We start from the raw sequence: 24,145 nt of genomic DNA on the forward strand, positions 1-24,145 counted from the left end.
AAATTCATAACAAAGTGATACCGTCCTATGAGCTACAAACAAAAGCACCCAACTACAATGAAGTGCTAAAATACTAATATTATGATAGTGTGCATGTGCTTTAACCCATAGAGTAGCCAAAAAGGTAGCTCTGTCCCATAACTCATGAAAAAATGTATGATGGTCCTTAAACATTTGATGGCTTCAAGAGAATCATAAACACCACAACTTGGCAAATACAGCCCCTTGCCAGAGAGGTTTGGCATTCTTCTAGACCCCTTCTTCATGAATAAAAGAGCATAGGAGACTTTCCACATCTGGCAGGGTGACCCAGTTCAAGCCAAAATTGTAACCAAGTTAGTCCAAAACTTCCATGCAGTGGCACAAAGTAGGAACAGGTGAGAGTGTGTCTGCTCCCCCCTGAAGTACATGAAGCATATATTCCGAGATAAGGCACAATGTGGTTAGCAAACTTGAAGCATATTCCTTGTGTTCAACTTTTGACGGAAGGTAGTCCAAGAGAATACCTTTACCTTTGATGAACCGAAACTTTCCAAAACTCTTGGTAATGTGAGATTGGCTAAGGAGGAGTTGTTTGTGACGTGATCAAAGAAAGACTTACATCAGTACAATCTTGATGACTCAAGGACCCAAGTCCATGTTGAGACCAGAGATGATTTGGCTACAAAAGGTCTAATAACGAATGGATACCGCGAGTATCCTTTTTGAATAGGTGTCAGGTAAAATGGAAGTCCCAAGAGAAACTTTGGAAATTTAAAGTGAAAGTGGTTATATGGGCACTTGTGTCCGGTGGAAAGGTTGTATGGTTGAGAGAATTTGGATGCTAACAGTTGGTCGCCCACGTGATTGCCTTGTCAAAACGATGCTCTAGATTCATCTCTTACCTGAAAACAGGTGAGCGGAGCAAACAAGGTCCAAACCCCGGAGATGGATTTCCAGGGACCATAGTGAGCAATGGAACTTGCAGGGAAGACGTCCCACTTATCCAATTCACTTCTGTGGATGCTTTTAATCACCTTATGCCACAAAGAATTCAGTTCAACTGGAAAGCGTCAATGCCATCTAGCCAACAAAGATATGTTCTTTCATTTTAGATTCCCAATGCCCAAGCCTCTTAAAGTCTTAGATTGACAATAGATCTCGCACCTCACTAGATGGTCCTTACTTCCGCCTCTTGCACTAGCCCTAAAAATCTTCATAAATAGCAGACTAATCCCTTGGCTACCCCACAAGGGATTCCGAAGATAGGTAGTAAAGGAGAAAGCTAACTAGACAAGATTAAATCAAAGTAATGCTCCCCCGAATGAAAATAATCCCTCTTTCCAACTCTTTAACCATTTAACCACTTTTCTCCATTCTGTCCTAAAAAGCACTTTTTCCAAGGATTTCCCCCCAAGGTAGCCTAGGGCAACCTATGGACCCCACAAGAAAGTCAATTACTTCCTCCTCCAAGTTAATGTCAACTAGGCCATTCTTCTGCAGCTTTATTCTCAAGCCTAAAATGCTTGGATGAGTGTGAGTGTGTTCTTAAGGGACTTATCATCATGTTGCAAGAACAAGATAGTATCATTGGTAAACTGTAAGTGAGAAATCTCCACCCCATCCTTTCTAACCTCTATGCCCTTCAGCATGTTCCTCTCTGCCGCCTTGGACAACATCCTACTCATCACATCAACAACTAGGATAAACAAGAAGGGTGAAAGGGACCTCCTTTGCCTTAAACTAGTCTTAAGGTTGCCATTAACAATGATGGTAAACGAAGTGGAAGCTAGACAACCCCAAATCTAGCCTCTCCATTTTACTCCAAACCTCTTCCGCTCCATGACTCTATCAAGAATCTCCAATCCACCTAGTCATATGCTTTCTTGAAGTCTAATTTCAGAATCAGGCCGTGTTCTTTCATCTTCTTAGTGAACTCCACCACCTCATTTTCAACTAATAAAACATTTATGATTTATAGATCTCCCACAAAAGCACTCTAGTTCAGTGAAAGTGTCGCGTCCAAAGAATTTTAGTGATTATCTTGTAAACACTCGCCATAAACTGATTGGGAGATAGTCACATATCTCTCTAAACTTATCGTTCGGTACCGACATAATGAATGTGGAGTTTACGCTTTTGCATACAGTGCCATTAAGGAAAGCATTTTGTGAATTCCCCCCAGAATCCAAGAAGAAAATAGCGGTGAGTGATGAGGGGGCGGCTCTCTTGTGATAGTCATTGTGAACTCATTCCATTTTTTAATTAAACACTCTGAGAAGATCCATTTTGGTAGTTTTCCATCAACCTTAAAAGAATTCCTTTGTAAAACCATTTGGACTTGAGGCTTTGCCACTGCCCATATCCCAAATTGCCCTCCTTTTTTTATCCTCATCAAATAGTCTCTCCAACTAGTCAGCTTTATCTCCCTCTAAAAAGGGTCTATTTATAAGTCCCTTCAGAGCATATGCTCCTGTAAGGTTGAGTAATTTCCTCTGTTATTAGCTTATCTTTCCTTTCCATCACCCCATTATCAAGCTCAAGCTCTTTAATTGCTCTTCCTTCTTTGTCCATTTACAACTCTATGAAACAGGCGAGTATGCACATCCCCTTCCTTTAACCATTTAAGTTTGGCCTTCTATCGCCAACTCCTATCCTCAAGTAACATCATTTCATCTAATTCCTTTCTTACCCCTATCAGGTGATCTTTCCAATGTTTGAAGATGTTACTTTCCACGCTCTATTTGTCTACCTCGCTCATCTTATCAAGTATTCTTGTTACAGTATATTAAGAAATATTCTCATGTAATCATTAGTTAATTTCCTATATACATTTTAACATTAATAGGGTGATTTATTTTACCATATTTATATCCTTCTTCTGTATATATATATATATCCCTAACTCATTGGAATAGAATATTAGAAATATTTTTTCCTATTTTCTCTGTTATTTTACAATTCTCAAGGTGCATATACTGTGTTGTGAATACCGCATCCAAGCCAGATTACTTTTCTCTGTTTAAGAATAACCATGCAAAAGTAATTCTTCTTAGACTGTAGAGTACCAAAAATAATGGAAAAGAAATAAGGAAAAAAAAGAACTAAAGAGGAAACCAAACCTTATCATATGCATTACAGAATTGCTCAAAAAGAATGAATTGCAGAACTGCTGTGCAGATCTTGTTCCTTTCTGAAAATATTGAATATCATATGTTAGGCTTTTCTTTCGATAAAAATCAACTTATGCAAGTAAAAGAGGGATCCAGTAATCGGAATTATCATGGCTCAAAGGGTATGTGAGCTCCTCTAGTTGAAGATGATTTTGAAGATTTAAAGATTCCGTTGGATGGACCTACGAGACTTTACCGTGATAATAAGTTAGCAATTATCATTGCTTACAACTCGGTACAATATGACAAGAAGAAACATATTGAAGTCGATCAACACTTAATCAAAGAGACATTGAATAGTGAAGTGATATGCACACCTACCCACTACTCTCATTGATAGCAGATTGATGGCATACTGAACAAGGGATTGAATAATCCTGAATTTTAAACATTCACTGGCAAGCTAAGAATAGATGATATCCATTTATTAGTTTAAGGGGGAGTGTTGAAAAGTGTATTTCTATGAACAACTGGGTAAATGGTACATTATTATTATATTCCTTATAATATTTTTAATCTTTTAATCAATGGGATTTCTTTGTATGATTGCTAAGGACATACATATATAGGTCACTAATACTCAACAAAATACATAACGATTCATTCTTCCACAAGAACCATAAGAACCCTAGAGTAAGGATGTACTCTATTTGAAATAATTTTTGATACACAACCAGTCCTTGAAGAAGACAGACTGTTTTAACATTACAGAAGCAGTTAACCAAAGCCATTAATTCTCTAAATAATTTCCAGGATTGCCTACTCTGCCACTCTTGCCTTTAAAAGGCTTATTCTCCCATACTATAATACCTCCTACAACTACCCATGCATAATACATAATTTTAACACTTAGATACTCACATATAACATTTTACACACACATAACGACCTACATAATTAATACACCATTTTTTATTTCTATCTTCTTCTTTGGTACACCCTTACAAAAGGAACTATCTTGTTCCTAATAGTTTGTGTGATTTGCCTTAGAGCTATAAAGAATCATAGTAATCTTTTCTTGTATTCTAAAGTGGCATAGAGAATTTGGCACCGGATATTCGATATCTTGGTGTTTCTTGAGTTTCTCCTGGTACAATTGATGGTTTGTTTCTTCTTTTATCCTAGTATGAGTTTGAAAAAAGAGAATAAAGCTCTCCGGCACACAGCTTCTTTTGTTGGGCTGTGGATGATTTAGCTGAAGAGACATTTTAAGAGTTTTCAGGGACTTTTCTACTATTTTCCGAATTTTCGGGATAAGATTTATTCTTGGGTTCTTTTTGGGTAAAAGCTCATAAGGTGCTTTCCTTCCTTCCTTTTTCTTTTCTTTTGAGAGAACACCGAATCCCCTACTTCAGTAATCTCTCCTTTCTTATTAATACAACTTGTTATCTATAAAGAAATGCCTTTATATTATCAGATTTAATAATTAACTTATTAACTTTATTTTAAAATACCATTATTCCATTACAACTAATTAATTTAAAAATAATTTCATTAATTAAATTACAATGTGATAGCTTTGTAGTTTATTATAAAAAAGACATATAAATGACTAATAAAAAAAGAGAAACATATAAATACTGAATATTAAATGAAAACAAATAAAAAAAATTAATTAGAATTATATTTTAAATATTTAAATTAAATAATTAAACACTATTTTAGAAATATATTTAATAACTGCTATTTTTATATGATTTATCTTGTACAAGTTATTACAGTAATTAATCTTCCCTATTTTTTAAATTGTAAGCTTCCTTAAAAAATGAGTTATCACCACAAATAAAATATTTTATAAGGTTAAAATCCATATCTATAATAAGAACAGAGATAATCATAACATACATATGTTTGTATATCCATATTTTATGTTCAAATACCCAACACAAAGATTTTCACATTTATATAACTTTTACAAAAAGTCCTCCATTTAATCAATAAATAAAATATGTCAGATACTGCAATAAATTACAATTGTAAATAATAACAATAATCAATAAGTAATCTTAAAATCTATAACAAATTAAATTATACAATTAATTTCTTTGTGAAGATAATATATAAAAAATATATCATATCCAAATTTTAAAACAAACAAAAGTATTTTTTTTTTTTAAATGAACAAACAAAAGTAAATAAATAAATAAGCTATTCCCTCTAGCATTCTCAGGAAATTAGCAATTTGTAAAGCCTTTTTTTCTACACAATCTTTCTAGAGTTTCTAGAGCACTATATTTACTTTTTTAAGAAAGAGACTAATATTTGATTTACCATCATTTAGTAAATTCTTGCTTGCTTTGTCACTCTTTTGGGTAATTTAAGAGATCTCTTATTGGGGAGCACAGAAACATACATAATAATGGATTTGCATTAAAGAGATCCTACCTATAAAATTCAACGATGTGTACAAATCATTAGAAAAAAATGGCAAAGGGAATTTTTACCAACCTCACGTAGAATCTTCTCCCATTTCATGTATGCAACAGCCAATAACAGATGGTCAGACTGCTTGTACCAATCATTTGAATCACTTGATCCATCTTCTTTCTTAGTCAATAGATCCAATTTCGCTCTTTCAACTTTTGGTCTCTGTAATTTAAACACAATATTACAATGCAATCTATCTGTTTCTAAAAGGACAGGACCAGCAAACACTGCATAAACACGAAAAGGACCTCATCTTTTGGATATACGAATGGGGACTTGTAGCTCAAAAAAGCTGCAATTGAGAGTATAGGTGACAGGCAACCGAATATCGCACCATAAAGCAGCATCTGCAGTTTCATAGGAATGGAGTCATCTAATTCTTCCAATCAAAGTATGCATAAGTATCCAACAATGATTATCAGTGGTTTGCTCTCTAAATGTAACTGCATGTATGACAGCATTTTCCTGCTTGAATAACATGTGGACAAATCTATGTATGTACACACAGGTAAACACGCAAATATGCCAATATATTTTGACATTTGCTGTGCATAGAGAGAGAAAGATCAAATTTCAAGGACTAGATTTTATATTAAAAAAACTGCTAAATAAGTTAGGTAATTAATTATCCTAAAAACTTAAGCTGACAAAATATAACCTGATTTATTATTATATCAAGCTCTAAGACCACTAAAAGTTACGCCAAAGGGCTAAAAGGAAGCATATCAGGCATATCATATTATCATATTAAAGGGGAGGGAGTAAGAAAGGCGGCGAAACCCCTATGGTACAGGGCCATATTTGCAAGATTTTGGATAATCTTTTTGGAGAGAAATCGAACAAGTTTGAGAATAGGTCTTCTTCTCCTCATGAATTTTGGAATTAAATGCTATTTCATGCATCTCTTTGGGCAAAGGCGCATGGTCAACTTGCAGATATGCCTTTTCTGACCTACACCGGAATTAGGAGGCAGTCATCAGTGACCCTACAAGGATTGTGTTTAAATATATTTTCACAGACAAAATATAACATTGCCCTTTATAAAGTTCGAGGAGGATATTCTCTGCCATTGTGCTTATTTGTTTCTATCTAATGAAGCTTCTCTCTTATTAATTTATATTATACATATATATATATGTATAAACAACAAACCAAGCTAAGAAAAATATGCCTCAAAGAGGCAAATATTTCGGCTATTGATGTGGAAAGGAAAAAAGGGGGGTATCGGAGGTATGGCATTCAGCAGTCCTTTCTGATAGTCAAAAGAACGCTGCGAATTAATGGGCAGACATTATTAATTGAACCAAAAAAAAAAAAAAAAAGCTGTAGATGCTATAACAGAAAAATTTTTGGGCCCTAGCTCACTGGCAGGTGAAGAAAAAATTGATCAAAACAGAGGCAATGACCATGAGAAAGAGAGAAAAAATGGTAGTGAAATAAACCCATCATAAGTAGGAAATCTGTTGGTGGGTATATCGCAAGCCAACAAACTGGAAAAGCAGCAAACAAGCCCTAGTTAAAAACCTGGTATTGTATATCCTAGAATGAATGAGGCTGAATCAGCTCCAACAGATCCCTTCAGTGAAGAGCAGATCTACTTCTTAAATTGCTAATATCCAATTTCTTGCATGGTATTTGTAATGTACATTCCACAATGAGGTAATACTCTTAATGCTTTAACTTGCTCTGGAAAGTTGGTTGTTTCAATCATAGATTTGCATGCTTCTGACCATGTCTATATTCGTAATCTAGATTGGCGAGCTTAAAACTTGTTCTTAATGTTCTCAAACTATCAATGAGAAACCTTTGTAAAGATTCTAACTATTGTGTCATCTCTTGGACCTTATTGTCTATTTTAGCACCAGAACTCAAGGAAGATGAGAGATGGTTTTTACTACTATGGTGACAACTGATCTGATAATGAGACACTTCAAGATCTACGACATTTTTCCATGCAAACTGAACTCTTTACTGATCCACATTGCATAAAAGTCCTTATAAAGTCATCTGCCAAAGGCAATTTGTAGAATTTGGAGAAAAAAATTGTTTATTTTATTTTCTCATATCCTTTGTAATATTACACCCGGAGTTTTATATAAAATTTATATTTATGAATTAAAAAATTTACATTATTATAAAGATTCTAATTGATTTTACGAATTCATTACATCATCATGGAAAAGATTATAAAAGAAAAATATTTTGACTAAGGGATAAACGGAATATTCTAGTCAATACTTCCCTCAAATTGGAGCAAGTATATTACAAATGCCTAACTTACAAACTAAGTTATAAAAAGATTTGTTGTAAAGTCCTTTAATAAATATATCTGTCACCTGTTAACTAGAAAACAGATATAGACGTAAAGAGTCATCAACCACTTTCTCTTTTATGAAGTGTCGATTAATGTAAAAGTGTTTTATCCGATCATGTTGAACTATATTATAGACTATGCTAATGATTGCTTTATTATCACAAAACAAGAATAAACTCTCTTCTTTGAACGATTTTAATTCTTTCATTAGGTTTTAAAACCATAATCCTTCACATACTTATTGGGCCATTACTCTATATTATGTTTTAGCATTGAAACGAGCAACCACATACTGCTTCTTTCTTTTCCAAGTAACCAGATTGCCTGCTACAAGTGTGCAATAACCAGCAGTTGACTTCCTATATTTAGAAATCTAGCCCATTCAGCATTTATAAATGTTTCTATCTTACAGTGACTATTTTTTGAGAAGAGCAAATCTTTTCCTAATGCAGATTTTAAATATCGCAATATGCAAAAAACATGTAAATGAGGCTTTGCGAGAATCATGCATGTACTGACTCATTAGGCTAACTGCAAATGCTATATCAGGTCCGGTGTGTGAGAGATAAACGAGTCTTACAACTAATCTCTGATATCTCCCCAAGTTTAATGAGGTACTAATTCCTGCTTGTAGTTGGTGATTGCTTTCAATAAGAGACTCTGTCAGCTTGCACCCTATCATACTGGTCTCTTCTAATAAGTTTCGAACATATTTTATTTGAGAAATGAAAATCCATTTATTAAATCTACCAACTTCAATTCTCAAGAAGTACTGTAGTTTTTCTAAATCTTTTATTTCAAACTCTTGAATAAAAAGTTTTTTCAATCAAGCTATCTCCCTTATATTATTTCCAATTACAACAATATCATCTACATAAACAATAAAAAAAGTGATCTTACCCTCAAAATGTTTGATAAATAAGTTATGATTAGTATTACTTTTTGATATTCAAAAGAGATCATAACTCTTCTAAACCTTTCAAACCATGCTCTTGAAAACTATTTCAACCCATATAAGGTCTTCTTTAATTTGTAAACCTTCCCTTGTGTTCTTTCATCTTCAATTTTAGGAATTTTCATGTATAACTTTTCCTCTAAGTCTCTATGAAAGAAGTCATTTTTCACATCAAACTGTTACAAGTCCCAATCAAAGTTGACTGCACAAGATAGCAATATTCTGATTGTATTCATCTTCATGATAAGGGCAAATATCTCCTAATAGTCTACTCCATAGGTCTGAGTAAACCCTTTAACCACCAATTTATCTTTGTACCTTTCATTCGACCCATCTGCTTTGTGTTTCACAGTAAACATCTATTTGTAACTAGCCGTCTTTTTTCCTAGTGGAGGTGAAACAATCTCTTAGATTTCATTCTTTACCAAAGTTTTCATTTATTCAATCATGACTTCCTTCAATTTGGGATTTGTATAATTTCTCTCTAATCCTCTGCAATAGACATAGAGGAAACAGATAAGACAAAAACTCTATACGATAAAGATAGAGAGTCATAAGAAACAAAGTTAGGCATAAGGTGCTTAGTGCAAGACGTGACTCTTTTTTTAAGAGTAATTGGGTTATCCTCATCATTAGATAAATCACAAAGTAAAGGTAACTCACCAGTATTTTTAAGACTTGAAAAAGATTTTTGACCTGTTACAAATTGCACGATGACTTTCTCTATCTTATTCTTGCTTGAATACCTTTTCAAGTTTTGTCTATCCAGGTGCTAGACATTCTCTTTTTGAACGAGACCTTCCGAAATATAACTCTCTCCTGAATATGATTGTCAAGAGTTAATGAAAAATACTGAGCAACTTTGTATTATTATTTTTCTGTATATGTATAAGCTATTCCCTTCACTATATATATATACACTTTCTGTTACATAAGATTAGGAAAGAATCTGGGGTTAATCAGCCAATCTCCTAAACTTTAGTATCTTATTATGAACCTTGATTTCCTATTCTAAAAATCCTCTTATAATCATTCATCCACGATTTCCTACACTCCCCCTCAAGCTGGTGAATAAAGGTCCACCATTCCTAATTCGTTAATGTTCTTATGAAATATATTATTACATAACCCTTTTGTCATAACATCTGCTAGTTGACGCTCTATAGGAACATATGGTGTACAAATCAGACCACTATCTAACTTTTCTTTAATAAAATGTTTATCTATCTCAATGTGTTTCGTGCAGTCATGTTGCATAGGATTATGGCCAATGCCTATAGCTGACTTATTATCACAATATAGTCTCATAAGTCTGCTCCATTGAATTTTTAGGTCTTCTAAAATACTCTTGGCCCACATTCATTCACATACTACTGCTACCATAGCTCTAAACTCAGCTTCTGCACTTGATCTTGCTACAACACTCTGCTTTTTACTTCTCTAGGAAATTAAGTTCTCTCCAAGAAATGTACAGTAGCCCGTGGTTGATTGTCTATCAACTAGTGATCTTGCAAAGTCAGCATCTGTGTATACTGCAAGGTCAATGTTTGATGTTTTCTTGAATAGAATTCCTTTGCCGAGATGTGCTTTTAAGTAATGACGGACTAGGTTGCCAGTAGATAAACCTCTCCAGTATCATGCATAAATTGACTAATGACGCTAACTGAGTATGTTATGTTTAGCCGAGTATGGGTAAGGTAAATGAGTTTTCCAACAAGCAGTTGATATATCTCTCTATCCATTGTTTTGTCTCCAAGAGCTTCACCTAGCCTGTGATTCTGTTCAATGGGAGTTCCAACCGGTTTGCTAGCCATCATTCCTGTCTCCTTGAGTATATCTGTAATATATTTTTGTTGAGAGATGAAAATTCCTTATCTAGATCGAGCTACTTTAATCCCAATAAAGTATTTTACCTTTCCTCAATCTTTTATTTCAAATTCTTTGGCTAGACACTCCTTCAAGACTTTTTTTTCTACCTCATCGTTTCCTGTCATTATGATGTTGTCTACATACATTATTAATATCGTGACTCCCCCTGAAACTGAATGCTTGATGAAAAATGTATGATATCCTTGACTTTGTTTGTATCCATTAGCTAGCATTACCTTGGGAAACGGTCCAGACCAAGCGCGAGGTGATTGTTTCAACCTATATAATGCCCTTTTTAACTGGTAAACCTTGTGATCATTAGCACCACTGAACCCTGGTGGGATACTCATATAAATCTCTTCTTCTAACTCCCCATGAAGGAAGACATTCTTCACATCATACTGCTATAATTCTAAGTCAAAGTTCATAGCCATGGACAGCAAAATTCTCACCATGTTCATCTTTGCTACTGGAGCAAATGTTTCTTGGTAATCCATCTCATATGTTTGAGTATATCCCTTAGCAACCAACCTTTGCCCTATAGCGTTCTAGAGATCCATCCATCTTAAATTTTACTGCAAACACCTACTTACAGCCCACTGGTTTCTTACCTTTAGGTAAATCAACAAATTCCCAAGTTTCATTCTTTTATAATGGATCCATTTCTACCTCCATAGCAACTCTCTATTCTCTCTTTGATAATGCTTCAGACAATGAGTTAGGAATAGGAATTGTGTTCAGGGTTGAGAGAAAACTTTGATGGCTTGGAGAGAATTTCTGAAAAGTCACAAATTGAGACATGGGATATATTGGCCTTTTTGTGCATTCTCGAGTTTGTTTTCTCAAGGCTATAGGCAGATCCAGATTAAGGTTAGGTTGATCATTGTTGGAAAGAGAATTTACTTGTATAGTTAGATTCGTTTCACAAATTGTCACCTTATTTTTAGGAGTCAGTTCAGTGAATTGTTCTTGCTTTGCAGTCATAATAGGATCTGTTTTGCTTGTATACACCTGATAAAACCGGAAATGATTAAAGATTTTTCCATCTACTTCTTGGTTTTCTTGTGGCTATTTAGACTGTAATTGTGAAGGAGACACTGATGCTGAAGGCCCATTTTGTGATTTATGTGACTCGGGTGAGGGCATTTCTAGTGCTGGCAGACTTAACTCCTTATCTTCAAGTATAGGCAACTTCCCCTGAAGATAAGGAGTAAAAATAGTGGTTTATTTTCAACAAAAGTAACATCAGCTGAGACATAGAGCTTTTTATTAGGAGAATGATAGCATTTATAACCTTTTTGAGTTGAGAAATATCCCACAAAGACACACTTAATAGCTCTAGAATCTAGTTTACCTTTGTTATGGCTATGAACGTGAACAAAGGAAGTGCACTCGAATACCCGATGAGTAAGATTGAAGGATTTTCGAATGTCAGACTGAGATAAGATTTCGAGTGGATTTTTAAATCCCAAGACTCTAGAAGGAATTCTATTTATGACATAGATTTATGTGAGGACAGCTTCTCCCCAAAAGGATTTTGGTACATTTTGTTGGAACAATAAAGCTATAGTACACTCAAGAATATGTCGGTTTTTTCTTTCTGCCACTCTATTTTGTTGTGGAGTAGTAGTACAGGATGATTTATGTATAATTCTCTCTTTTTGAAAATAAAGAGTAAAAAATTGGTCGAAATAATCATGGACATTGTCGTAGAAAAGATACAACTCACATCAGATTTATTTTTAGGCAAGTATATCCAGGAGACCTTTGTACAATCATCAATAAAACTCACAAACCATCTATGCCTTGAGATACTTGGAATAGGAGATGGTCCCCAAATGTCACTATGTACCAAAAAGAAGGGAGATGATGATCTATTATTACTGATTGGAAAAGGTATACGAGTGTGTTTTGCATACTCACAAATATCACAATAGAAAGATTGAACATCCAAACCCTTGAACAAGGTAGGAAACATTATTTTCAATGCAAAAAACGACACATGACCTAGACGGCTATGATGTAGCCAAATAACATCTGTATTGGAAGAAGAAAACAATGAAAACAAAGCTGATTTGTTCAATTCCGGTTGACTTGGTGTATTTAGCTAATAGAGTCCATTATGCTCCTTAGCAAGTCCAATCCTCTTCCTCGACTCCTGGTCCTGAAATTCACAATAGGAAGCATTGAATATAACACAACTAGTTAGATTACGGGTAAGTTTTTGTATAAAAATCAAATTTGTTGAAAGTTGTGGAACATGGAGAACATTTTTAAGTATTAGGTCTGGGGTGACTTGAACATCTCCTACTCCAGCTACTGTGGTTGTAGAACCATCAGCAACTCCAATTTTTTGGTTGCTTGGGCAAGGTTTATACGTCTTAAACTGGCTAGAGCTATGAGTTATATGATCAGTGGCACCAGAATCAAGGATATAGGCATTCTTAAACTCATTACCTAAAGCATTCAATTTAAGAGATATTAGAATCTCACCTGAAAGTGTCAATGAACAAATATCCTGAGTTGATGTCTGAGGACTGGACTTTGGTGTCAGTATTTCCACAATTCCTAATAGGCCTTTAAGTTTTTCAATTTCATCCATACTAAGTCCTCCAAAGACTTGGGTTGAATCTTGACTGGACATATAAGCTTGTCTCTGTCTTGGTACTAATTGTCCTCCTTTCTTTCCCCATTCACGGCTGTTTGTGGAGGGTTTTCCATGTAATTTCCAGCATTGTTCCTTGGTATGTCATGGTTTCTTACAGTATGTGCACCACATCTCATCATGATCCTTGTAAGCACTCGATCGGTTAGACCTGTCTGTAACAGTTCTGTCAAGTGTTAGCGCTTGTGACTTAGAGCTTAATAGGGCAGAATTATTTGTTGAAGATGGATCCAGCATGATGCCTCTGCGACTTTCCTCGGCACGAACCAATAATATTGTTTCAGTCAAGGATGGAACTTCAAGTTTGCCTAAAATTTGAATGCGTACAAGATCAAATTCAGAATTTAAGCTGGCTAAAAAATCATATACCTGGTCTCGTTCTATGAATTTTTTGATGGCTACTGCGCACTTGCTGCAGTTCAGATCAATTGTCCTGTAATAATCCAGATCTTGCCACTGATTTTGTAGAACATTGGCATACTCGGTCGCAGTTTTCGACCCTTGCTTTGTCTCCGTTGTCTTGATCTTGATATCATATATGAGAGCCGCATCTTTGACCTTTGAATATATTTGGTAGAAAGCATCCCAGATTGTCTTTGCTGTTGGCAGAAACATGCATGTGTCACTAATCTTCGGCGTCATGGAATTCCATAGCCAAAACATAATCATTGAATCTTCTACCTCCCATGCTTCTGCACCGATAGTTTCGGTTTCCGATCCCTGCTCCAGTAAATGACTCAAGTTTCCTTTTCCTTTCAAAAAGTTCGAATCAACTGAGACCACTTCAAATAATTTTTTCCATTTAATCTGTATGCTGCCTAAATATTATGAAGCTCTATTGTTGCCTGGGCAGTCTGTTCATCCTCAACTATCGAAGGTGCTTGAGCCGAAGATGTGGTATTCGTCACGACTGAATATGATCGGACAATAGTAAAGAATAATAAGGGTAAGCGTCAAAGTTCAGCAATGAAGGCTTAGAGAGAAACCACCAATTAAGGCTGGACTTATGATGATGATCAGCTGTAAGTTGCCTAGTTTTCCCAGAAATCCTAGCCTTACGGCTCTGATACCATAAAAAATACTAAGCAACCTTGTATTATTATTTTTCTATATATGTACATGCTACTCCCTTCACTATATATATATATACACTTTCTGTTACATAAGATTAGGAAAGAATCTGGAGTTAATCAGCCAATCTCTTAAACTTTAAGATCTGATTATTACCCTTGATTTCTTATGCTAAAAATCCTCCTATAATAATTCATCCACAATTTCCTATAGTTAACAAACTGCACATAACCTATTTCTTCTTGTTTTCCGCCTGAAGAGGTGTTGGACTTGAATTGAAATAAGGGATTTCAAAACAATAACATCCATAGTTATAAAATATTTTCTACATGGAGGATTATAACACTTGTAACCTTGTTGAGTAGAGAAATATCCAGCAAATACATACATAAAAGCTTTAGGTTCTAATTTACCTATATTTTTAACATGTACAAAGCAAACACATCCAAACATCTTTGGGAGGATAATATAATAATTTTGTCCTTACAAACCCTTCAAAAAACTTTTAAAATCAAGAGTTCTTAAAAATATTATGTTGATAAAATAGATAACTAAAATAATATTTCCCCAGTAATCTCTCAATAGATTCATGGTGAACATAAAAGACTGAGCTACCTCTAATATATGTTTGTTTTTCCTTTCAGGAATACCATTTTATTCAGTGCTGTAGGCACAATTCGTCTGATGGAATATCCCATTAGACTCCAAGTAGGTGCGAAATCCACCATCCATATATTTTGTATTATTGTCTGTTACTAAAATCTTAACTTTAACATTAAACTGTGTACATATCATTTTATAAAATGACTGAAAATATAAGAGCACATCACTTTTTACTTGAACAAATAAATTCATGTTAATCTAGTACAATAGTCGATAAAAGTAACAAACCACTTATGATCAAATAAAGAGGTATTATGAATAAATCCCAAAATATTAGAATGGATAGCCATAAAAGGGGTAGGACTTATATGGTTACTCACATGATATGAACTCCTATATTTAGATAGTTCACATGCATAGCAAAATAAGAAATCCATGAAAGTTCTTTGAAATAAACTATGATACAATTTTCTTAAAGTAAAGAAAAAAGGATGTCCCAACCATTGATGCAACTATAAAATTTTCTAATTAACTTCCGTATTCTTGAAGGCGGCTTGATTCCTAATTATGCTTTAACTTCTATCAAAGACATATAAACCATCCTGCAGTCTATTAGTGTCAATCATCTTCCCTGTTTGAGGATCTTGAAGGATACAATAATGTTAATTATAGAAAAAAAATATAAATTTTATTTTTTCACTCTTTATATAGTTACACGTAGGATATTTATAAATTTTTTTTCTTACAAATAAGAAAATTCTTATTCTAATAGAATTATCATTATATGAGATTATTATTCTCATATAATTCTAATTACATCATCTAAACTAATTACATAATAAAATATCTTATTCAACCATCTCCCTCAAGTTGGTGCAAAAACATAATGCATGCCCAGCTTACAAACCAAATTTTGAATAGCCATCCTGTAATCTATTAGAGATGGATGCGCGTGAACAAGCTGGAAAAAGGATCAAAGAAGACTGGTCAGAGTGGCTCGCGAGTGGAGGAAGTGGATCTGCATCGAGTTGCAAAACCAAATATGGACGCACACGGAAGAGCTGGAAAAAGTACCAAAAAATGCTAGTTAGCGCGGCTTGTGCACGGAGGAAGCAGATTTGTGACATATCGCAAAACTAGAGGCGTACAGGCACAAAAAAGCTAGAGAAAGGACCAGAAAATGCTCGTCGGAGTGGCTCGTGCCCAGAAGAACCAGATTAGCACCTGTATCGCGAAATCCAAGGGGAGCACGTGCGGAAGAGTCGGAAAAAGGACCAGAGAAGACCGGTCGGAGCGGCTCATGCGCAGAGGAACTAGATCGGCGCCGGTATCGTGAAACCAGAGGCGAATACGTGTGGAAGAGTTGAAAATAGGACCAAAGAAGATTTGTTGGAGCGGCTCGCACGCGAAGGAAGCAGATCTGTGCCGGCAGGACTTGGCGAAAGCTCTGCCAGCGGGTCACGTGGCAACTGCTTGATGGCAAGTTTAGAGAGGCGTGATTCGAGCCGGATTGCATGTGATAAGGCCAAATGCGTCCTTGTCAGGATGTTCTAGTGGCGGTGCAACAGTTTTCCGGGTTGGATATGGTTTTCTAGTGGCACGTGTAGCTCACGCGTCTCTGCTGCTAGCGGCACGTGTGGCACACATGTCTCTACTGTTGGCGGTCGGCGGAGTTGGAAGGAGGCTGGCAGTGAGTCTACAACACTATATAGGATGGTGATGGGAATAGATCTAGATAAGTGGGTACTAACTCAATTTATTGTGCTATTTTAGTATTTGAAAAAACTCTAAAATTAGAATCTTGAAATAACTTTATTTGGCTCTAATACTATGTTAATTTTGAAAAAAAAAATAATAACTTCATTTTTTTCACACCCTTTATGTTGTTACACCTGATATATTTATATAATTCTTAACTTATAAATAAGAAAATTCTTATTTTAATAAAATTCTAATTATATGAATTATTATTTTCGCAAAAATTTTAATTACACCATCTCAATTAATTAAATAAGAAAATATTCTACTCAGTAAATAGTCAGAAAAAAATTTAAATTTACAGTTAAAATCTTTAATGATGCCACTAATAGATAAAAAACTATTACAAAAACTAGGCATATGAAAGACTAAAAATAGAGTAATGGTGGGAGTACAATTAATACAATCTGTTACAAATACAGTAGTGTATAATCCATCTGTTATACGAATATTTTCCCCTTTAATACAAGGAGAATAGATTAGGAAGTTTTTAGAAAAGTTTATCATGTGTCTGTTAGTTCTAAAATCTATAATCCAAATATTATAATTGGAAATAGCAGAAAGAGGAGCAATACCTGAATTTACTATTTTTGATGCAACAATAGTTGATGAAGGGTTAAGTTGAGATAGGATACATTTCAAAATTTGAATTTTCTCATTTAAAAAGTCTCCAATAGTTGATGAAGGGTTATCTGAACTAGGACCAACAAGTTTTTTTGCTTCTGTCATTGTTTAAAGTAACTAAAGATAAGAAAAGAATAAAATCTAGTAACTAATCTCAACGACACAGAATAAACCCTCCAACTAGCACCAACAGCGGTCGAAAAAGTGCTGCGAGCCCAAAGTCAACACGGGGAGTGGTGCATGTGAGATCCGCCCATTTCGGAAGATATTGGCAAACTAGCAATAGAAGATATCTTCAAGCCAGCTTAAGGGGGAGTATTGAGATTTAAGGCTTAATTTCAGCAGATTTAGGAATTTATTCTCAGCATTAATTCCAGCACTATTCCAGCAGATTTAGGAATTAACTTCCTGCCAGTTTTGTTGGGGATGTTGAAAGATTTAGGAAAGTAATGAACAGATTCTATAGATATCCTTAGCTATAAAATAAAGTCAAAGGTATGTGGTAGTTAGCTGTTAGTTTCAATCTTTTGTGTACAATCTTTTCTATAAGAGGAAATCATGTAAAGCTTTTCAATTCAATTCAAAGTTACTGAAGTTAACAGCATACCTTTCCAATCAACACATCAACAGGAAGTTTAGCCAAATGTTGCCCAAGAGGGGTCAACTCTTCATCCCCTTCAATAGCACCTACCTGAAAAGTGGGTAAAATAACAAAGACAATGAAAAAGAAAAGAAAGGGAAAAAATAACTCAACAACAATACTGCGAAACAACCCAGTCCTTTGTAATGTAGAAAACAGATTCCCCAAAATTGCTCGTGTGACTATGGCCCATAAAGATGCTAAAATGGCCACTCTATCAAAATAACTACGATATCAGACAAAGAAGACAAGAAAAGTTCACATACGTTCCACAAACAGAAAAAGATAGTCAAATAGTACTGACAACACAAAGCTAGAAATAATACTAAACAACAAGAACATTCTGCCTGTGATACTTTTTCCTTCTCAGATCTGAAAGGTTCTGTGTATACGGGAATCAGAAGCAACTTCCTCTCCGCAATTTAGAAAGAGAACAGAATAATCCATGCAACTACTCATGGAAAACAATAAATTTAGCACAATACCTCAGAGAGCAGTGAAATTGCAGAGGTTATAGCTTCTTCTCTTGGAGGTTCTAAGGCCTGTAGATGGGATGTCAAAAATAATATAATTAGACGATCCCTTATCAATCAGAAGAACAGACAATCCACGAATGGAATTACTTGCCTTAGATAAAAATGGCTTTATGTGACCCAGTCCGAGCAACTTAATTTGTAAGCACAACTCTACTAAAGGCATTCGAAGCATCTCTGGAACCTTAGCATTGTTCAAGAAAACAAGGTAACATTACATCAATGCCAAATAACCAATAGGTCACATAAACATAAATGAAAAAAATATATTCATCAAGAGTTTCAGCACCTGGTAAGGTCGCATGAGTTTCTCAAACCTATGACATGTATATAAGCAAAAGCAAAGTCCGGGTCTGACACGTCCAGCTCTTCCTCGCCGTTGCCTTGCATTTGCTTGAGAGATCCAATCTTCCACCATGCTTGACAATTTCTACAGTAAGCAAGAAAGACAACAGTTTAAGAGCACTTCAGCAGCAGCAATGATAGAGAAGAACCACATAACTATCAGCAATGCTAAAAGCATTAGTTATGGTTTTCTTATCACTGTATAAGGACCAGAAATGCACATGATGCTTGGACCACCATTATTTCGCCATAACAATCTGTCTCCCATGTAACAATCGTTTTACTTTTCTTTGTCTCAGTTTGGGCTAAAGCCAAGGTCTTCTAAAATCAACTTTTCTATGGAATTGGATTTCTATTTTGTTTTGATGCTTTGTATGTTCCTTTTCCTATTTCTTGTTTCTTCATTTTAGGGTGGATGACACCTCATCCTCTCTTTTTTTTTTTGTACACTCTCTTTATCTTCAGTAAGGTTCTTCTTCTATCAAATAACATATATATATATGTATATATATTATTCTATACCAGTGTGACATCTGGAACTGGAATCAGACTAATCACTAAAAAATCAACTGTAACATGGATATGGCTAAAAAGAGAGAAAGGGACTAAAGGGAAGGTGCACGGTTAAAGCCCCAAAAAAGGAAATGGATCCCATCCTCCACCCTCAACCACAGTAAAGAACAAAAGGGATCATATATTTGAGCTGTGGTTTGGAGGGTCTCTATAAGAGATGGCTTCTCCAGCTTCTGAATCTCAGCCACTGTAGGCCAGCCAAAACATGAACATCACTGCTATTTCCCAGTGAATAGGAGCTCAGTAAAAATGTATTTCATAATCATTAAGCCATGAGATCAAGATTTTTGGATATTAAATTCCCAATAGAACCGCCCCCTCCTTCAAAAGATAATATGCTTCCCATCTAAAAATCTGATTATAAGCAGTGTCACCCACAAAGATACCAGAAAAAAAAAAAAAGAAAAAAACCTTATGATTATCTAAAGCTTGTTAGCAACACCAACAAGGTTCTGAAAAAAGGACAAATACTACAATAGTATGATACAAATACATGCCTAAAAGAGAACAAAGCTCATTTCCAAAAAGGTTCTCAAAAACAACAAATGCTATAAGAGTACGATTGACATACATGCCCACAAGAGAATTAAGCTCATTTCCAACTGCTTAAACACTTACAAAGCTTTCTGACATCCCAACAAGAAAATATACATGAATAACCTCTAAAGGCAGCCCCCGATCAGAGGCATTTCACCACACTAAATTGGCCAAATTTCTAATAACATTCTCCTCCATATTAATGCCAGCCATACTATTGTCCAGATTGGTGCACAGATCCAAAATTATGTCAGTCCCCTGTCCTGACTTGTGAAAAATTAAGGAAAAAGAAGAGTTGCAGCAGAAACAGTAAAACTTTTAGAAAAAGATGAGAGCAAATTTAGGGAGAAGAAAGGTTAAGAAGAGAAAGGAGAAATTGTTGTAGAGAGAAGTTGTAATTTTAATTAGATTTTTCCATTTCTTCTCATCAATTTCCATTCTGCCCTATTTATTTCCTTCTGCCCGAGATAAGTGAGAACTGAAAAGATAAAAATAAAAACACAACGCCATATCTTCCCTAATGGCACCTCAGCCTCATGTGTCACCTGGCTCCTGACATTACTCCCTCAATGAAAATAATCCTTGTCCTCAAGGAATCATATTAACCTGAAGCTAAGAGCCATGAAGAGAATACTGAGCAATCCACACAAGAGAGGTTGAGCAATCCACCATCATCCTAATCTACCCATTTTCTTTAGACCCTGCTTACCAATTTAGGAAAATACTAATTTGAATGTGATATTTGACATATACCCAAATGTCTTTCAAACGACTCCTCTTGTTATTGAAGCTCATGCCTGCCTGAATTTTAAAAGGATAGTCACCATATACAACTACAATTTGGATTCTAATTGAAGCTTTGATCCTTTTTTTTTTTTAACAATCTCATGAGGTCCTGCAGTGTCGCGCTGCTTGAGACAGTTTGATGTTGATAATTAATTTCGTCAAATGACACATTCTTGGACAATTCTTTTGGTTGCGGCATTTTAACAATCACCTCATGCTCATCCATCAATCCACCTTTAGTTTCAAATTTTTTTAATTTGCTTTGGCTCCTCTACAAATTAGTCCAGCTTCTCAACCATAACAAATTATATAGTCTTGACTATCATCTCATCATCAACAGAAGAGACAATTTCAGTGTGAGGTGGGAAAGTGAAAGATGATAGACGATTCTTCCACGTGGTAAGACAGGAATCGCCACACAATATTTCCCATACTTCACTGAGTTTCTGTTCACACCAACAAAAACTCAGGATTGGTGAAACTGATGTGATGAAGGGAAACAACAAGAGCAAGCTCGAGGATTCATCTTTGTCTCCTCAATCTTGTGGTCCCGTGAATGTTCACCTCCTTGTACAACAATCTCCTGGTCTAATTGGAGCTCTGTGCATCTTTGGAAACTTACGAATGGAAAAGTTTGATCTTATTGCTCTCTATTTTCTCGTAAAGCTTCCCTCGGTGCTAACACTTTAGACAGCAACCCTTTACCGCTTAGAAGTTCTATGATCTGATCAAATTGCTAGCGTATGTGCCTTTGCATTTTGCGCATATCCAACATGATCTTGGACTGCCTAGATCCAACTCATTGACGCATATTTGGTCAACTGCCGTTGCCTTTCCTTTTTCCTGCTCAGCACAACCACAGCTGCTTGTGTTTCTGCGAATCCACTGCTCTAATACCACTTTGTTAGAGACCTGTCCTGACTTGTGAAGAAATTAAGGAAGAAGAAGAGTTGTAGCAGAAACAATAAGGATTTTAGAAGAAGATGAGAGCAGATTTAGGGAGAAGAAATGTTAAGAAAAGAAAGGATAAATTGTTGTAGAGAGAGAATTTGTAATTTTAATTAGATTTTTCCTTTTTCTTCTCATCAATTTCCACTCTATCATATTTATTTCCTTCTGCCCGAGATTTGGGAACTGAAAAGACGAAGATAAAAGAAATAACAACTCCATATCTTCTCTAATGACATGTCAGCCTCATGTGTCACCTGGGTCCTAACAAATTACCTCAAAGATCTAGAGTATATAAAAGACTTGTAGGAATTTATTCCTATCCTAAGGTAGATAAATAATAGTATCAGTGTAAGGAAAGAGGCAAAGCCCCTTTACAAAGGGGCTCTCTTTGCAGGACTGTTGATAATTTGGTCAGAGAGAAATCAAAATATTTGATGATCTGTGTTCTTCTATTCAAGGCTTGCAGAATGCTCTTTTTAGTCTCTTTATGGGCTAAGACACATGATTAATTTGCGGACCTGCCACTTTCTACTTCACCCAAGAACTAGCAGATAATGATTACTGTTCCCCACCAAGACTGTTGTTAATTTTATGTATGTATGTTCTGTAGTATATCTACCTTTATGTTAGAAAGGCCGAGGAGAATGTCTTATCCTCCGCAATTATACTTGTTTCTTTCTTTCCCACATTAAAAAAATTTTTTAAGGTATTTTGTGCAAGTTGCAGAATTGAAAATTCACTAGCCTCTTCCTCCATGAACAATTCCTAACCATACACTTGTAATCCCTTTAGTGAGAATTCTATTAGCAGCACTCATAACCAGAGTGAACAAGAAAAAAAGAGTCACTCTGATGTTTATATTTCATAAAAGTACAACACAACCATCAATGCTTAGTACACCTCATAACAGCTATTAAGGATATGTTTATCACATTAGGAAAAAGAAGCAAATGCATACCTTATGCGGATTATAACGATTTTCCTTGTGTCTTCCGCAATCAATAACATAGACAACATCATCAATCGTTATACTAGTCTCTGCAATGTTTGTAGCTATAATGACCTGATAATTTTGAATATAACAGAATGTTAACAATCCAAAAACTAGTACACAGTTCTAAACTTACATAGGAATAATCAACTTCAATGTATAATTAGATAAGAAAAAAGAAACTTACATATATAACACTCTATGTTTGGGTTTACAGCAATTAGCAAACTATACTTCAATTGAAACAAATATACCATCTTACATTGTTCATATTTAAAATATACAATTTTACATTATTCATATTTATAATAGCAACCACTGTTATATAGAATATAAAGAAAATAGCTTATTATTCTCAAATTCACTATATAGGAAATTGTGAAGAATGGTTGAATATGTATTCTGTTGAATATTACAGTTCTATGTATACAAATTCCCCAAAATAGGAAATAACATATGTCATTAATTACATTAATCACATAGCATATATTTTATCCTAATTCCCTTTAACCTAATTACAACCTAATTATATACACTCTTTAACACTCTCCCTCAAATTGGGAAAAGATATTGTTTATCCCCAGTTTGCCAATGATAGTTTGAAATGTTGGATTGCTCAGCCTTTAATCAATACATCTGCAAGTTGTGAGTTGGTCGGCATATATGAGATACATATTAAGCCATTGTCTATCTTTTCTTTGACGAAGTGTATGTCAACTTTAACATGTCTGATTTTGTCATGTTGAACTGAATTATGGGCAATACTTATAATCGATTTATTGCCACAATATAGGTGCACAAAGCTGTCCTTACATAATCTTCAAATCTTCAAAAATTCTCTTTTAAGTACATTAATTCAAATATCCTTTGAGCTATTATTCTGAATTTTGATTAAGCAATCGACTTTCCAACTATATTTTACTTCTTACTCTTTCATATAACTAGGTTACCTTCAAGGAACGTATAGTAACCCTTTGTAAATCTTCTATCTACCACTAATCCTATATAGTGTGCATCCGTATACACGTCTAGGAGCAACTTATCTTTTTTTTTTAACATGATCCCACTCAGGTAAGTCTTTTAGCTAATGCAGCACTCTGTAGGCTATCTATAAGAGTACTTCTTTAGGGTTGTGGATGAACTGACTTATAACAGTTACTACATAGGCGATGTTAGGTCTTTATGTGTAATAAGTATACTAATCTTCTCACCAATTTCTGACACATATTCTTATTTATTAGTGTATTGTCTCCTATCAGTCCCAATTTATGATTGGGATCAACAAGAGTACTAAGTAACTAACATATTAATTCGCACATATATCTTAACAAATCATAAATGTATCTCTGTT

The 24,145-nt window shown here is 34.9% G+C and overlaps 1 protein-coding gene across 5 annotated transcripts in view; it reads right to left on the reverse strand.

Moving 5' to 3' along the window:
- Positions 1-24,145, reverse strand: part of LOC110817359 (RNA helicase family protein) — a 108,442-nt gene that overhangs the window by 24,091 nt on the left and 60,206 nt on the right. For 3 of the 5 annotated variants that reach the window (XM_088213654.1, XM_088213655.1, XM_088213652.1), the window contains 8 exons: positions 22,762-22,866; positions 18,901-19,041; positions 18,706-18,795; positions 18,564-18,620; positions 18,046-18,129; positions 5,828-5,926; positions 5,601-5,741; positions 3,102-3,172 (listed from right to left, as the gene is read on the reverse strand). In XM_088213654.1, the coding sequence (XP_088069780.1) occupies positions 3,102-3,172; positions 5,601-5,741; positions 5,828-5,926; positions 18,046-18,129; positions 18,564-18,620; positions 18,706-18,795; positions 18,901-19,041; positions 22,762-22,866 (788 nt within the window). Of the gene's footprint in view, positions 1-3,101; positions 3,173-5,600; positions 5,742-5,827; positions 5,927-7,740; positions 12,882-18,045; positions 18,130-18,563; positions 18,621-18,705; positions 18,796-18,900; positions 19,042-22,761; positions 22,867-24,145 lie in introns of those variants that run through there. The other 2 variants (XR_015817143.1, XM_088213656.1) reach the window with 2 other exon arrangements.

This window comes from Carica papaya, chromosome 2 (genome assembly GCF_054855325.1).
Source record: "Carica papaya isolate Zhongbai chromosome 2, ASM5485532v1, whole genome shotgun sequence".
Classification (NCBI taxonomy): Eukaryota; Viridiplantae; Streptophyta; class Magnoliopsida; order Brassicales; family Caricaceae; genus Carica; species Carica papaya.